Raw genomic sequence first — 13,838 nt, 5'->3', positions numbered from 1 at the left:
AGAAGGATTGAAATTGGCATGTTTGATTGATTTTGAAAAGAGTTGAAAGTGGCTTGTTTTGAAAATGGCACCTTGTGGTTTTGTATAAAAACATGGTTTTTGGGCATACTTTGACGGGACATAACTTGGACTACGGATCTTTGATTTGTGCCAAATCTGTTTAGAAATGAAATTGGATCCGGGATGTCCATGCCGTTCGAAGAACGAGTGAAAAACGATTTAAAATGAGGAAGTTATGTCCGTCGGAAGATTGGGGTTTGAATCTGTAAATTTTGCAGCTTTTAACTTAGAAAATTTTTAGCAGAATGACCCCTCGCGCGTAGGCGCACTTGGTGCGTACGCGCCGTTCTTCGAGAAAGCGCCATCCACGCGTGCGCGTGGAGTGCGCGTACGCGTGGACCTGTTTTCATCCCAAAGTTGATTTTTGAGTTTTAAAAGCCAAATTTCATACTTCTAAGCCTCCGATCTCACCACTTATGTCTTAAATCATTATGATATGCCTAGCATGAGAAAAAGGGCTAGTGAATGTGGTAACTTGCGAGTGAAGCAAGGGAAAAATGAATGATCATTGAGGATCAAAGATGATTATGTGAGATGCGGATAATGGCGGTGGAAGTGCTTGTTGTGCCATGGGCCGAAGGGCCGTAATTGTTAATGAATTGACTGGTTATGGATTTAACCGTGAGCCGGATGGCTAGATTATTGCCGTGTTACGGCGGAGCCATGTTTATGGCCAAGTATAAATGCATATATGATGTTGATTGAATTGTGAAGGTTTGCACTTCCACCATTGGAGATGAGGGTTTCCCTGGGTAGTAGCAATGGCTAGCCACCATGTGCTCCAGGTTGAGACTCGAAGCTCTTTTGACCCTATGTCGTAAGTGTGGCCGGGTACTGTGAAAGGCCCGGATGAGCTCGCCCCCATAAATATTCACCAGTGATGGTGATGGATAAATATTCACCAGTGAGGGTGATGGATATGGATCATGATTATGATCAAGTTTATGATGAGTATAACTCGAGTTGGGGATGCACGACAGAGGGACAGTCCAATGGCTAGCTACCAGGACTTGTCGGGTTGGCTCTATAACCGACAGATGATATCATCAGCCACTAGGGACAGGCATGCATCATAAGCATACTACATGAATTGTTTGAGATTGCCTATTTGACTGCATATTACTTGCTAATTGCCTAAATGCCTTATTTGTTCCTATTTGTAAATCTCTTGTCTGATATAACTGTGTTTGCTATATTATACTCCTGCTGGTTGTTGGGAGGTCTGAAGGAAGTAGAAAGGGAAGTATTAGTTAGACTGAAGGATCTTTAGTTAGTTGCCGCTTACGGTTTAGCTTGTTTATAAGCTTTGATATTTCCTGGAGGAAGTTCTAGGATTGCCTTCGGCTTTCCTCTATTATTATGTATTATATATGTGGAAGCTGTTACCGTACTGGGGACCTCTGGTTCTCACCCATGCGGATTTTGTGGTTTTCAGATGCAGGACGCGAGGCTTCTCGTTGAGGCATGCTGGGGACTTCGGGATTAGCGAAGATTCTTGTTCTCGGGACTCTATCTTGATTTATATATCTTGTTTAGATACTTTTATCTCCATTAAATAATACAAACTGTGATGACTCCTTCTAGAGGGGATTTTGGAGATTAGGTTTTCGGTATTTATGTCCCTTTGGGTTTTCCTTGGGGTTTTCCTTATTTTATTATATGTATATATTGCTATGCTCGAACCGGTTACCTTCGCAGCCGGATTTTGAGTCTTGATATTCCTGTTTTTGATACTCTTTATATATATGATCTTGCGTTAGCTTATCCTTTGCTCGTTGTGTTAGTGATCGGAGTGTTGCGCTTTCGAGTTGCGGTTTTTGTTTATCCCTTTTTTCTACAAGGCTCCTAGTTATAATCAATCATTCATACTACTATACGTACTAAATTTTTGTTTTAGAGGTCGTAATACCTTGCCATCTCTGAATTATGACTTAAGCATAAGTCTCTGTATGGTAGGGTGTTACATTATGGTATCAGAGCAGTTCGTTCCTGTAGAGCCTGAGGAATGGACTGACTATGCTTCTGTGCATTCTCTGTATGTGTGTTATGTGCTGTTAGTATATCTACTTGATATAGTTGGCATAAACGTTCATGAGCATGCATTTGGGACTTTAAAGTACTAAACTTCCGATATTGAGACTGATCAACTTAATATCGATTGTTTGGTGTGTATAGGAACCAGATGGCGCCTCGTGGACGCGGTAGAGGCCGTGGGAGAGGTCGTACTAATGCTCGTGCGCCGGACACTAACCCTAATGACCCGTTGAACTTTATGACTGCGTTGGAGAATATGGCTGCTGCTATGCAAGCCACTGCTGAGGCTCTTGGTCAACAGATGAACAACCATGGTAATGACGGAGGTGGAGTTCAAGGCCCGATGACACTGGCGAACTTTTTGAAGGTTAATCCACCTAAGTTCAAGGGAACTACTAGCCCGACTGAGGCCGATACAGGGTTTCAGGCTATAGAGCGAGCACTGCAAGCACAAGTGGTACCTGAAGGACAGCGTGTCGAGTTCGCTACCTATATGCTCACAGGTGAAGCGTCGCATTGGTGGCAAGGTATCCGTCGTCTTCTGCAGCAGGGTGATGATTATATCACCTGGGATGTCTTCCAAGAGAAGTTCTATAAGAAGTACTTTCCGACTTCTGCTAGGACGGCCAAGGAGCTTGAATTGTTGCAGCTGAAGCAGGGTACTATGTCCGTATCTGAGTATACTGACAAGTTTGAGGAGTTGTTCAGATTCTCTCGTATGTGTCAAGGGACTCCGGTGGAATATGAGGAATGGAAGTGTGTTAAGTACGAGGGAGGACTCCGGAGTGATATTTTCGGTTCGGTGGGGCCAATGGAGATTAGGACTTTCTCCGAATTGGCGAACAAGTGTAGGGTTGCTGAAGAGTGTGTGAAGAGGGCAGCCGCTGAGAAAGGAAGTCACAAAGGATCATTTCCACAGAACCGAGGGAAGAGCTTTGCACCTAGAGGTCTGTCTTTCAAGAGGGGAGGTTCTTTTAGGAGGCCCAACAACAACTACTCCCAAGGGAAAAGGTTTGGGAAGCAGCCTCAGAATGATCAAGCTTGTACTAGGTGTGGGAGTCACCATCCGGGAGTACCATGCAAGGCCGGATGGGGTTTGTGCTACAATTGTGGAAAGGCGGGGCATAAAGCCGCAAGTTGTCCAGAGAAGCAAAAGCAAGGTGCTAGGAAAGCACAACAGACTGGTCGGGTGTTCACCACCTCAGCTGTGGGTGCAGAAGGATCTGAGACACTCATTCGAGGTAATTGTGAAATGGCTGGTCAAACTTTAAATGCTTTATTTGATTCGGGAGCATCGCATTCATTTATTGCATTTGAGAAAGCCCATGAGTTAGGATTGAAGATCGTAACCTTAGGTTATGACCTAAAGGTACATAATGCTACCCATGAAGCCATGGTAACTAGGCTAGGATGCCCGAAAGTTTTGTTCAGGTTCAAGCAGCGTGATTTTGTCCATAATTTAATCTGCTTGCCGATGATCGGTCTTGATCTTATCTTGGGATTGGACTGGTTATCTGAGAACCATGTCCTGCTTGATTGTTCTACAAAGTCGGTGTACTTTATGCCGGAAGATACAGAAGGGCCGGTCGTGGTGAATAATTATTACTTGAATTCGATGATGGTGAACTGTTCTGGAATCGAATGTCAGGGTATCCTGTTGTTAACCGCTGGTGTTTCGGGTGATGATCAAAAGTTGGATCAGATTCCGGTAGTGTGTGAGTTTCCGGAAGTGTTTCCCGATGATATTGAGGAATTTCCACCTAACCGAGAGGTCGAGTTTGCTATTGAGTTGGTGCCTGGGGCGGGACCAATCTCAAGTGCTCCTTATAGGATGTCACCGTTAGAGATGGCCGAGCTAAAGTCTCAGTTAGAGGAATTGTTGGGTAAGAACTTTATCCGACCAAGTGTTTCCCCGTGGGGTGCTCCAGTATTACTGGTAAAGAAGAAAGATGGAAGTATGCGGCTCTGTGTGGATTACAGGCAGCTGAACAAGGTCACCATAAAGAATAAATACCCATTGCCGAGGATTGATGATCTCATGGATCAATTACAAGGAGCTGGGGTTTTCTCCAAGATCGATTTGCGATCCGGTTATCACCAGATAAGGGTGAGGGGTGAGGATATCCCTAAGACTGCTTTCAGGACTCGTTATGGTCATTTCGAGTATACTGTAATGTCTTTTGGGTTGACGAACGCTCCTGCAGTGTTTATGGATTACATGAATAGAGTGTTCCGTCCGTTTCTGGATAAATTCGTTGTTGTCTTCATTGACGACATACTAATTTACTCCAAGACCGAAGAAGAGCATGCGGAACACTTGCGGACCGTGTTGCAAATTTTAAAGGAGAAGAAACTCTATGCGAAATTGTCTAAGTGTGAGTTTTGGAAGGATGAGGTAAAGTTTTTGGGTCACGTGGTGAGTAAGAGGGGAATAGCCGTAGATCCAACTAAGGTGGAGGCTGTGATGGAATGGAAGCAACCAACCACAGTAACTGAGATAAGGAGTTTTCTGGGTTTAGCTGGCTATTACCGAAGGTTCATCAAAGGCTTTTCGCAATTAGCTTTGCCGTTGACAAAGTTAACTCGCAAAGACACTCTGTTTGTTTGGACTCCTGAGTGTGAGGAGAGCTTTCAGGCATTGAAGAAAAAGTTGACCACTGCACCTGTGTTAGTGTTACCTGAGCCGAACGAGTCTTTTGAGGTGTACTGTGATGCATCGTTGAAGGGTCTAGGGTGCGTGCTGATGCAGCATCATAATGTGGTGGCGTATGCCTCACGACAGTTGAGACCTCATGAAGTTAGTTACCCTACGCACGATCTGGAACTCGCTGCGGTCGTATTTGCCTTGAAGGTGTGGAGGCATTATCTCTATGGGGTTAAGTTCCAAGTCTTTTCCGATCACAAGAGTTTGAAATACCTCTTTGATCAGAAAGAGCTTAATATGAGGCAAAGGAGGTGGATGGAATTATTGAAGGACTACGACTTTGAGTTGAATTACCATCCGGGAAAAGCGAATATAGTGGCGGATGCGTTAAGTCGGAAGTCGTTATATGCGTCTTGGATGATGCTTCAAGAGGAGAAGTTGCTCAAGGGATTCGAGAGTCTAAAAATTGGTGCTCGAGAAGTATCTGGAAACTTGTGTTTGAGCCGATTAGAAATCTCAAGTGACTTTAAGTCCGAACTCCTAAAGGCTCATGAAAATGATGAAGCATTATGGAAGGTGTTACCGGCTATCGAGCAAGGAAAACAGTGGAGAGTGTCGGAAGAAAAAGATGGGTTATGGAGATTCAAGGGTAGGATCATTGTGCCGGATGTTGGTACTTTGAGACAAGATATCTTAAGGGAGGCACACAAAAGTGGATTCTCCATTCACCCGGGAAGTACTAAGATGTACCATGATTTAAAGGTGATGTTTTGGTGGCCGGGTATGAAGAATGATGTGGCGGAATATGTTTCAAAGTGCTTAACTTGTCAAAAGGTAAAGATTGAACATCAAAGACCTTCCGGGATGTTGCAACCTTTAGAGGTTCCGCAATGGAAGTGGGAAAGTATTGCAATGGACTTTGTGTCGGGATTGCCAAGGACTAGGACTGGTTTTGATGCTATCTGGGTGATTGTGGACCGACTGACGAAGTCAGCTCACTTTTTGCCCATTCGGATGGCTTACACCCTTGAGGAGCTAGCTCGGTTATACATAAAGGAGATTGTGAGACTCCATGGTGTACCTGCTACTATAATCTCTGATAAAGATCCTCGTTTCACTTCGAGGTTCTGGGGTGCATTTCAGAAAGCTTTTGGAACCCGATTAAGCTTGAGTACAGCTTACCATCCTCAAACAGATGGTCAATCTGAGAGGACGATCCAAACACTAGAGGATATGTTGAGAGCTTGTGTTTTGGACCAACCGACGAGTTGGGATCGGTATATGCCGTTAGTGGAGTTTGCATACAATAATAGTTACCATGCGAGCATCGGAATGGCTCCGTATGAGGCATTGTATGGGAGGAAATGTCAATCTCCACTATGTTGGTATGAAGCTGGAGAGAAAGGCTTGTTGGGGCCAGAAATGATAGCTGAAACCACTGAACAAGTCAAGAAAATCCGAGACAGGATGCTTACGGCGCAGAGTCGCCAAAAGAGTTACGCCGATCAGAGGCGGAAGCCCTTGGAATTTGAGGAAGGAGATCATGTTTTCCTGAAGGTTACTCCGACCACAGGAGTAGGTAGAGCGATTAAAGCAAAGAAGTTGAATCCTCGATACATTGGTCCATTTCAGATCCTGGAGAGGATTGGGCCGGTGGCGTATCGGGTGGCTCTACCACCTCATCTTTCGAACCTGCACGATGTGTTTCACGTGTCACAGCTTCGGAAGTACACTCCTGATGCTAGCCATGTGTTAGAAACTGAATCAGTTCAGTTAAGAGAAGATTTGACGCTTCCAGTGGCTCCAGTTAGAATTGACGATACTAGTATCAAACGATTGCGTGGAAAAGAGGTTTCATTAGTCAAAGTGGCTTGGAGTCGAGGCGGTGTTGAAGAACACACTTGGGAACTTGAGTCGGAGATACGAACGGATTACCCGCACTTATTCTCAGGTAATTGAATTTGAATTTTGTGGGCAAAATTTCCAATTAGGTGGGTAGAATGTAAGACCCGGTTAATTAATGGCTAATTAACCCATAAATGAGAATTTATTCTAGAAAGCCAAAAATATTATTTTTATGGCTAAATGTGATAGAGGAAATTGAGACGAGAATTTCGGTACCAATTTTATAGAAATCGGACCAAGATTGGACCGAACGGGCCAAACCGGACCAACCGGACCCAAAGTGGGCCCTTGGCCCAACATAACTAAACCAAAACCCTAGTTTTCAGCACTCTCTCTCCTCACACAACACCAAAACACGCTGAAAATTGAGATGGAAGGGGGAAGAACACTCTCTCAACTTCCTTCTCTCACTTGATCTTCAAACCACCATAACTTTTGATCTAGAGCTCCGATTGCCGCTCCGTTTACGGCCACGCGTTCACCGCGGAGAGCTCTACAAAACCCATACAATCAATCTTGAGGTAAGCCACGTTTTACTGTTCGAAATTCCAGCCCTTGATTTCGAGTTTCATGAGCAAAAATGTTGAGATTTTGGGTTCTTTGATGTTATAGGACCCAACTCTCTTGAAGGAGAAGGTTAATCTTGTCTCCTTGGACCTTGGGTGTGGTAAGATTCTCAACCCTAGTATAATTTGTTGTTCTATGATGTTTGGGTATTGAGATGGTGTATGGGTATGATGATTGCGGCTTAGGTTGTGTATATGTGAATATTGGAGCTTGATCGGTGATTTTGGAAAGCTTGGAAGAGGGTTTTGTGTGATAAAATCTGTTCTTGGAGGTGTTGATACCTTGAGAGCTTGTGGACAAGTGGTTTGGAAGTGCTCCGGTTGAGCTTGGGGAATCGGCTAAGGTATGGTTTTAGTTTCCCGTATCTAATATGTAATGTGGTAGGAAATACTTAGGCTAGAGGCCCTAAGATAGGCATTGAATTGTTGGTGTTGTTGAATGGTTGAAATATATGATGTGTTCATATATGTGATTATGAATATTGATGCCTTGATTGTGTGAAATATGAGAAATGCATGTTGTGATATATGCTTGATGGATGATTGAGGTTGAATTGATGGGTGGTACCATGTTGATGGTGAGTATGATGTTGATTATGTATAATGATGGTTAATTGGAAATGGTATTATTGGAAATTGGGATGAGGAAGGATGTATGACATGATATTGTGTTTGTCCTTTAGCCATTTGATTGAGAAGTGTTAAAATGGTTGGATGTGGTTTTGGAAACCTTGGTAAAGTGTCAATGTGTGAGTTGAGGATGGCTTGTTGTTGATTTTGGTACATTTTGAATGATTTCAAAGAGAAGGATTGAAATTGGCATGTTTGATTGATTTTGAAAAGAGTTGAAAGTGGCTTGTTTTGAAAATGGCACCTTGTGGTTTTGTATAAAAACATGGTTTTTGGGCATACTTTGACGGGACATAACTTGGACTACGGATCTTTGATTTGTGCCAAATCTGTTTAGAAATGAAATTGGATCCGGGATGTCCATGCCGTTCGAAGAACGAGTGAAAAACGATTTAAAATGAGGAAGTTATGTCCGTCGGAAGATTGGGGTTTGAATCTGTAAATTCTGCAGCTTTTAACTTAGAAAATTTTTAGCAGAATGACCCCTCGCGCGTAGGCGCACTTGGTGCGTACGCGCCGTTCTTCGAGAAAGCGCCATCCACGCGTGCGCGTGGAGTGCGCGTACGCGTGGACCTGTTTTCATCCCAAAGTTGATTTTTGAGTTTTAAAAGCCAAATTTCATACTTCTAAGCCTCCGATCTCACCACTTATGTCTTAAATCATTATGATATGCCTAGCATGAGAAAAAGGGCTAGTGAATGTGGTAACTTGCGAGTGAAGCAAGGGAAAAATGAATGATCATTGAGGATCAAAGATGATTATGTGAGATGCGGATAATGGCGGTGGAAGTGCTTGTTGTGCCATGGGCCGAAGGGCCGTAATTGTTAATGAATTGGCTGGTTATGGATTTAACCGTGAGCCGGATGGCTAGATTATTGCCGTGTTACGGCGGAGCCATGTTTATGGCCAAGTATAAATGCATATATGATGTTGATTGAATTGTGAAGGTTTGCACTTCCACCATTGGAGATGAGGGTTTCCCTGGGTAGTAGCAATGGCTAGCCACCATGTGCTCCAGGTTGAGACTCGAAGCTCTTTTGACCCTATGTCGTAAGTGTGGCCGGGCACTGTGAAAGGCCCGGATGAGCTCGCCCCCATAAATATTCACCAGTGATGGTGATGGATAAATATTCACCAGTGAGGGTGATGGATATGGATCATGATTATGATCAAGTTTATGATGAGTATAACTCGAGTTGGGGATGCACGACAGAGGGACAGTCCAATGGCTAGCTACCAGGACTTGTCGGGTTGGCTCTATAACCGACAGATGATATCATCAGCCACTAGGGACAGGCATGCATCATAAGCATACTACATGAATTGTTTGAGATTGCCTATTTGACTGCATATTACTTGCTAATTGCCTAAATGCCTTATTTGTTCCTATTTGTAAATCTCTTGTCTGATATAACTGTGTTTGCTATATTATACTCCTGCTGGTTGTTGGGAGGTCTGAAGGAAGTAGAAAGGGAAGTATTAGTTAGACTGAAGGATCTTTAGTTAGTTGCCGCTTACGGTTTAGCTTGTTTATAAGCTTTGATATTTCCTGGAGGAAGTTCTAGGATTGCCTTCGGCTTTCCTCTATTATTATGTATTATATATGTGGAAGCTGTTACCGTACTGGGGACCTCTGGTTCTCACCCATGCGGATTTTGTGGTTTTCAGATGCAGGACGCGAGGCTTCTCGTTGAGGCATGCTGGGGACTTCGGGATTAGCGAAGATTCTTGTTCTCGGGACTCTATCTTGATTTATATATCTTGTTTAGATACTTTTATCTCCATTAAATAATACAAACTGTGATGACTCCTTCTAGAGGGGATTTTGGAGATTAGGTTTTCGGTATTTATGTCCCTTTGGGTTTTCCTTGGGGTTTTCCTTATTTTATTATATGTATATATTGCTATGCTCGAACCGGTTACCTTCGCAGCCGGATTTTGAGTCTTGATATTCCTGTTTTTGATACTCTTTATATATATGATCTTGCGTTAGCTTATCCTTTGCTCGTTGTGTTAGTGATCGGAGTGTTGCGCTTTCGAGTTGCGGTTTTTGTTTATCCCTTTTTTCTACAAGGCTCCTAGTTATAATCAATCATTCATACTACTATACGTACTAAATTTTTGTTTTAGAGGTCGTAATACCTTGCCATCTCTGAATTATGACTTAAGCATAAGTCTCTGTATGGTAGGGTGTTACAGTCTGCGCAGCGGATAATGCAGGAGACAATTTTGTTTTGTCTCATAAAACCAGAAAAACAAAATAGAGCAGGGAAGAAGAATGTGACACAGTCATATATCCTAGTTCAGTTTTCTTATGCAATGCAACCTACATCCAGTCTCCACCACAACGTTGGTGGAATTTTCACTATCATTTAAGTATTATATAAACCAATTCTCTAGGACTCAACATAATCTTATCTGAGACTCATCAAGCTTCAACGTAAACTTGATTTGGTAATGCAACTATCTAAACTGGACACACTAAGTGATTACCCAACTTAGCAAGGGGTACCTCACAGGAACTTGATACAAAACAGAAAAACAACCAAAAGAAATCTGAAATCACTCTTGCCTTTTCTCTCAAGTGTTTCTCTCAGCCTTTTTTACTATATGGTTTTTTCTCAATGCCTCTCTTTCTTTCCTTTTATCTCAAACAGAATACAAAGAAAGATATACATTGAAACAGAAATACAAACAGTAAACAATGAAGGAGATGATGATTCACAGCTTTTGTGCTATAAGTTAAACTAGATTCAACTCTTTCTAAAGAAGCTCTTCATCTTGGCAGAATGTTTCTTTGATGTAGAAATACTATCCAAAATGTTGAACTCTCTCAGTGAAGCTTTCAAAACAAACTCATATTCTGGTTCTCTCTCCTTAATTCTCTAATTAGAATCATTTTTCCCTTTTGTACCTTATTATGAACTAAGGCTAAGGTTCCTTCAAAGGTCAACTTCTTGGTTTTTGAATCACATGTCATCTTTTTCTTCTCTTTCTTCAATCAACCCCAAAAATTAGGGATTTTGACTCTAGTTATTTACTTGACCGAGGAGGACAGAGTAGCATAAATTTGTTTCTAAGTGATAAACCCAAACACAAACCTTTGAAATTGTGCTTGGCTCCAAGTAACAATGTAAACCATTGATTTATAGTAGAGAAAACTCAGCCACCACTTATTTTTTGTTGTTACCCAAAATGGTGGTGCAGAAAGTTGGAGAAGAAGTGAAGAAATTAACTTGTATGCAAACGGAAACAAATTACCTTTAACCTCTGAATTAGTTTAACATGCTTTTGATTTGCTTGATTGGACATTGCTTTCTTGTTTTACTTTCTCTTTCCTTCTTTTTTAGTGTTTAAGTTCAAAGGTGAAGCTATCTCTCTATGGTGTTTGCCTAAACTAAACTTGTGAAGTTTAGCTTCGGGTAGCTTTTCTTTTGCTTGATTGATATTGGACTTAGTTTTGATTTCACTTGGATCACTTTGCTTTATTGGTTTGGACTGCAACAAAAACCAAATGGGCCTGCACACTTGAACCAATTCATCAAAAACCATTTGGGTTAATAACCCAACTTAATCATGTTTGTCATCATCAAAGTGTTAATTATTTTTCTAACTCAACATGTTTAATTTTTATTTGGAAATAAAAAATATTTTGATTTTATAATAGAAAAAATTCCCCTTAATTATGGTTAAAAAAGAACACATCACTTCGGATGTTTTTTTATACCTAGATTTTGAATGTTGACATTTAAAGGTTTCATATTTTTTTTGGGAATATACAATAAAAAATAAATGAAAGGAAACAATACCTCTGTTAAGTTTTTGATATTTTTTAAATGATTTTGGATATTTTTTCTCATTCAACATTTTGTTATAAAGTTAGTTAGTTTCTTAAAATGTTAACTAAGGTAGCGTTTGGTTGAGAGACAGAGATAGAAAGATTGAGACTGAGAGACAGAGACTCAGAGACAGAGGCTAAAATAATTTAAATAAGTCTCAGTATTATGTTTGGTAAAAAAATATACAGGACTGAGTTATGTCTCAGTATTCTGTTTGGTTTGATATAGAAATTGAGACTAAAGTGTTCCAAATTACAAAAACACCCCTAATTGTAAAATGAAACCCTAACCTAAATCCCGTTTCAATTTCCATCCCCTTTCTCCTGAGCTCCAACCGAGAAGTGAAGGAATCACATGTCAATCTCGCCGCCGGAAGCAGCGCCAACGATCCCGTCGGGTAAGGTACGCCACAGCTTCTCTGATGCTTGTCAATTGCGCCGTCAGTTACTGGTGAGGCTCAGGTTGTTGTGTCGTTCCCCGCCTCTACCTCTACGTCTGCCTCGCCAGCGTTGCCGCCGTTCTGCTCTACGCTTTCCTCGGAGCTGTGTCTCTTCTCTCCTCTCCTTCTCTCTCGATTGTCGCCGTTATACTCATGTAGGTACAAAATCTTATTATTTTTCCTTGTTTGCTAGTTAATTTTTCTGAAGATCAAAGTTGATAATTTTTCTTAAGATTATCTAGGTTTGAAACTGATTTTAAAGCTTACGTTGGTGTTTGGAAAGGGATATATGCCCTGGAGGGAAATAAACGGTTCATAGTGAAGGATCCTCGCAGAGCTCATTTGTTTTACCTGCCATTCAGTTCACAAAAGCTAAGAATTACTCTTGCTGAACAAAAGCTTAATGGTAAGCAGATGGAGCAATACCTAGAGAGGTATGTGCATTTAATCGCAAGAAGATATCGATTCTGGAATAGAACTAGGGGAGCAGACCATTTTCTTGTTGCTTGTCATGACTGGGTGAGCTTCTCTTTCAGACTGTCATTTCTTTGATTAGTATTTATGTAATGTTTTTCAACAAGTTAATGTCGATAAGCTCATTCTTTTAACTGACCTCCTTTTAGAAAATGTTTTAAGCAACAAGCATTTGTCAATTCAAAATTTTGACCGAGATAATTAGTTAGGATTGTCCAACCTTTTCCTTTCATTACCGTTCAATTTTATAAATTCCGTGGCTCTATATGAGATTTTGTCAGGTGAATGAAGAAGAAGCCTCCCTCTTTGATGTGCTACAGTTATTACTTGCAAGTGTTATATTTGTATCATTATTTCAAAAACTTCCCAAAGGTAATGTATATGTTTATTGTTGATTGGATTCCATGTTTGTTCTTAATTTAAAAACAAGAAGGAGCGAATTATATATATATGAATTCTTCTCACCTTCATGCAGTGAGTTTTGGAACCATTGGAGACTATGTTCTTTTTCTTGCACGTAGTAGTATAAAGATTTGAAGAGTTGGCCTTTAAACCAATATAGCCAGCCCCAGAAACCGAAGCTGCAAAACTTCCAGCATACATATTTCTCAAACTGAAGGTTGATCTGATCTTGAAGGAGGCATTGATGAACTTGTGAACAAAAGAATAATATAATGGAATGAAGGGAGATGCTGAAAGATGATAGTATTTACTATTTAGTAAACTATGGGCACTTGAAAGTGGAGAGTTGCATATAAAGCTACAAAGCCTTGATCTCATCGACGCTCAATAGTAAAAATGTAAAATTACATTATTGTTAGCATCATGTTTTTAAAGTAATTATAATTATTTGTTAGAGTTTCTGCTATGCTACTCTAGCAATGCAAGTTGTAAGATAGTATAGTTTTATTTTACAAGTTTGGCTGGATGTGACATTATTGTGGACATGTCGAAAACCTTATTTACAAGTACTACAAAGTGCTAGGTGTTCATTCAATTACATCTGAAATCTCTGGCATTTTGGAACTTATTGGCAATGAAAATAACGTACCGTTTGCTTATTTGCTTATGCTAAATGAAAGAACTGTGACATTGTCTTTCATCAATTTTACCATATGAGATGCCTTCAGACTTTAGAAATACATACCCACATGCTTTAAAAATCTCTTTAACATGAATAAATATCTTGGAAAACCATCAAGCATTCTTCCTTCGGTTCCCATTTATAAGTTACTTTTAGAAAAGGT

The 13,838-nt window shown here is 40.9% G+C and overlaps 1 protein-coding gene across 2 annotated transcripts; it reads left to right on the top strand.

Annotated features, from left to right (window-relative positions):
• The first annotated feature begins 11,932 nt into the window (after window positions 1–11,932).
• On the top strand, window positions 11,933–13,652 carry LOC112765749 (probable glycosyltransferase At5g20260). 2 transcript variants are annotated; one of them, XR_003183898.3, is made up of 4 exons: window positions 11,933–12,272; window positions 12,401–12,636; window positions 12,873–12,963; window positions 13,067–13,652. XR_003183898.3 is itself a non-coding variant. In XM_025811606.3 (4 exons), exons 1-4 carry the CDS (start codon window positions 12,033–12,035, stop codon window positions 13,126–13,128), a joined length of 633 nt encoding a protein of 210 aa, XP_025667391.1. In that variant the 5' UTR covers window positions 11,933–12,032; the 3' UTR covers window positions 13,129–13,652. The 2 variants fall into 2 exon arrangements, 1 of the variants encoding a protein (XP_025667391.1); XM_025811606.3 differs by having other exon boundaries at window positions 11,933–12,276.
• Window positions 13,653–13,838: the final 186 nt, after the last annotated feature.

The sequence above is a fragment of the Arachis hypogaea genome, chromosome 17, assembly GCF_003086295.3.
Source record: "Arachis hypogaea cultivar Tifrunner chromosome 17, arahy.Tifrunner.gnm2.J5K5, whole genome shotgun sequence".
Taxonomy (NCBI): domain Eukaryota; kingdom Viridiplantae; phylum Streptophyta; class Magnoliopsida; order Fabales; family Fabaceae; genus Arachis; species Arachis hypogaea.
The sequence above is the reverse complement of the archived record's forward strand: the minus strand, read 5'-3'. Positions and strand labels throughout refer to the sequence as shown.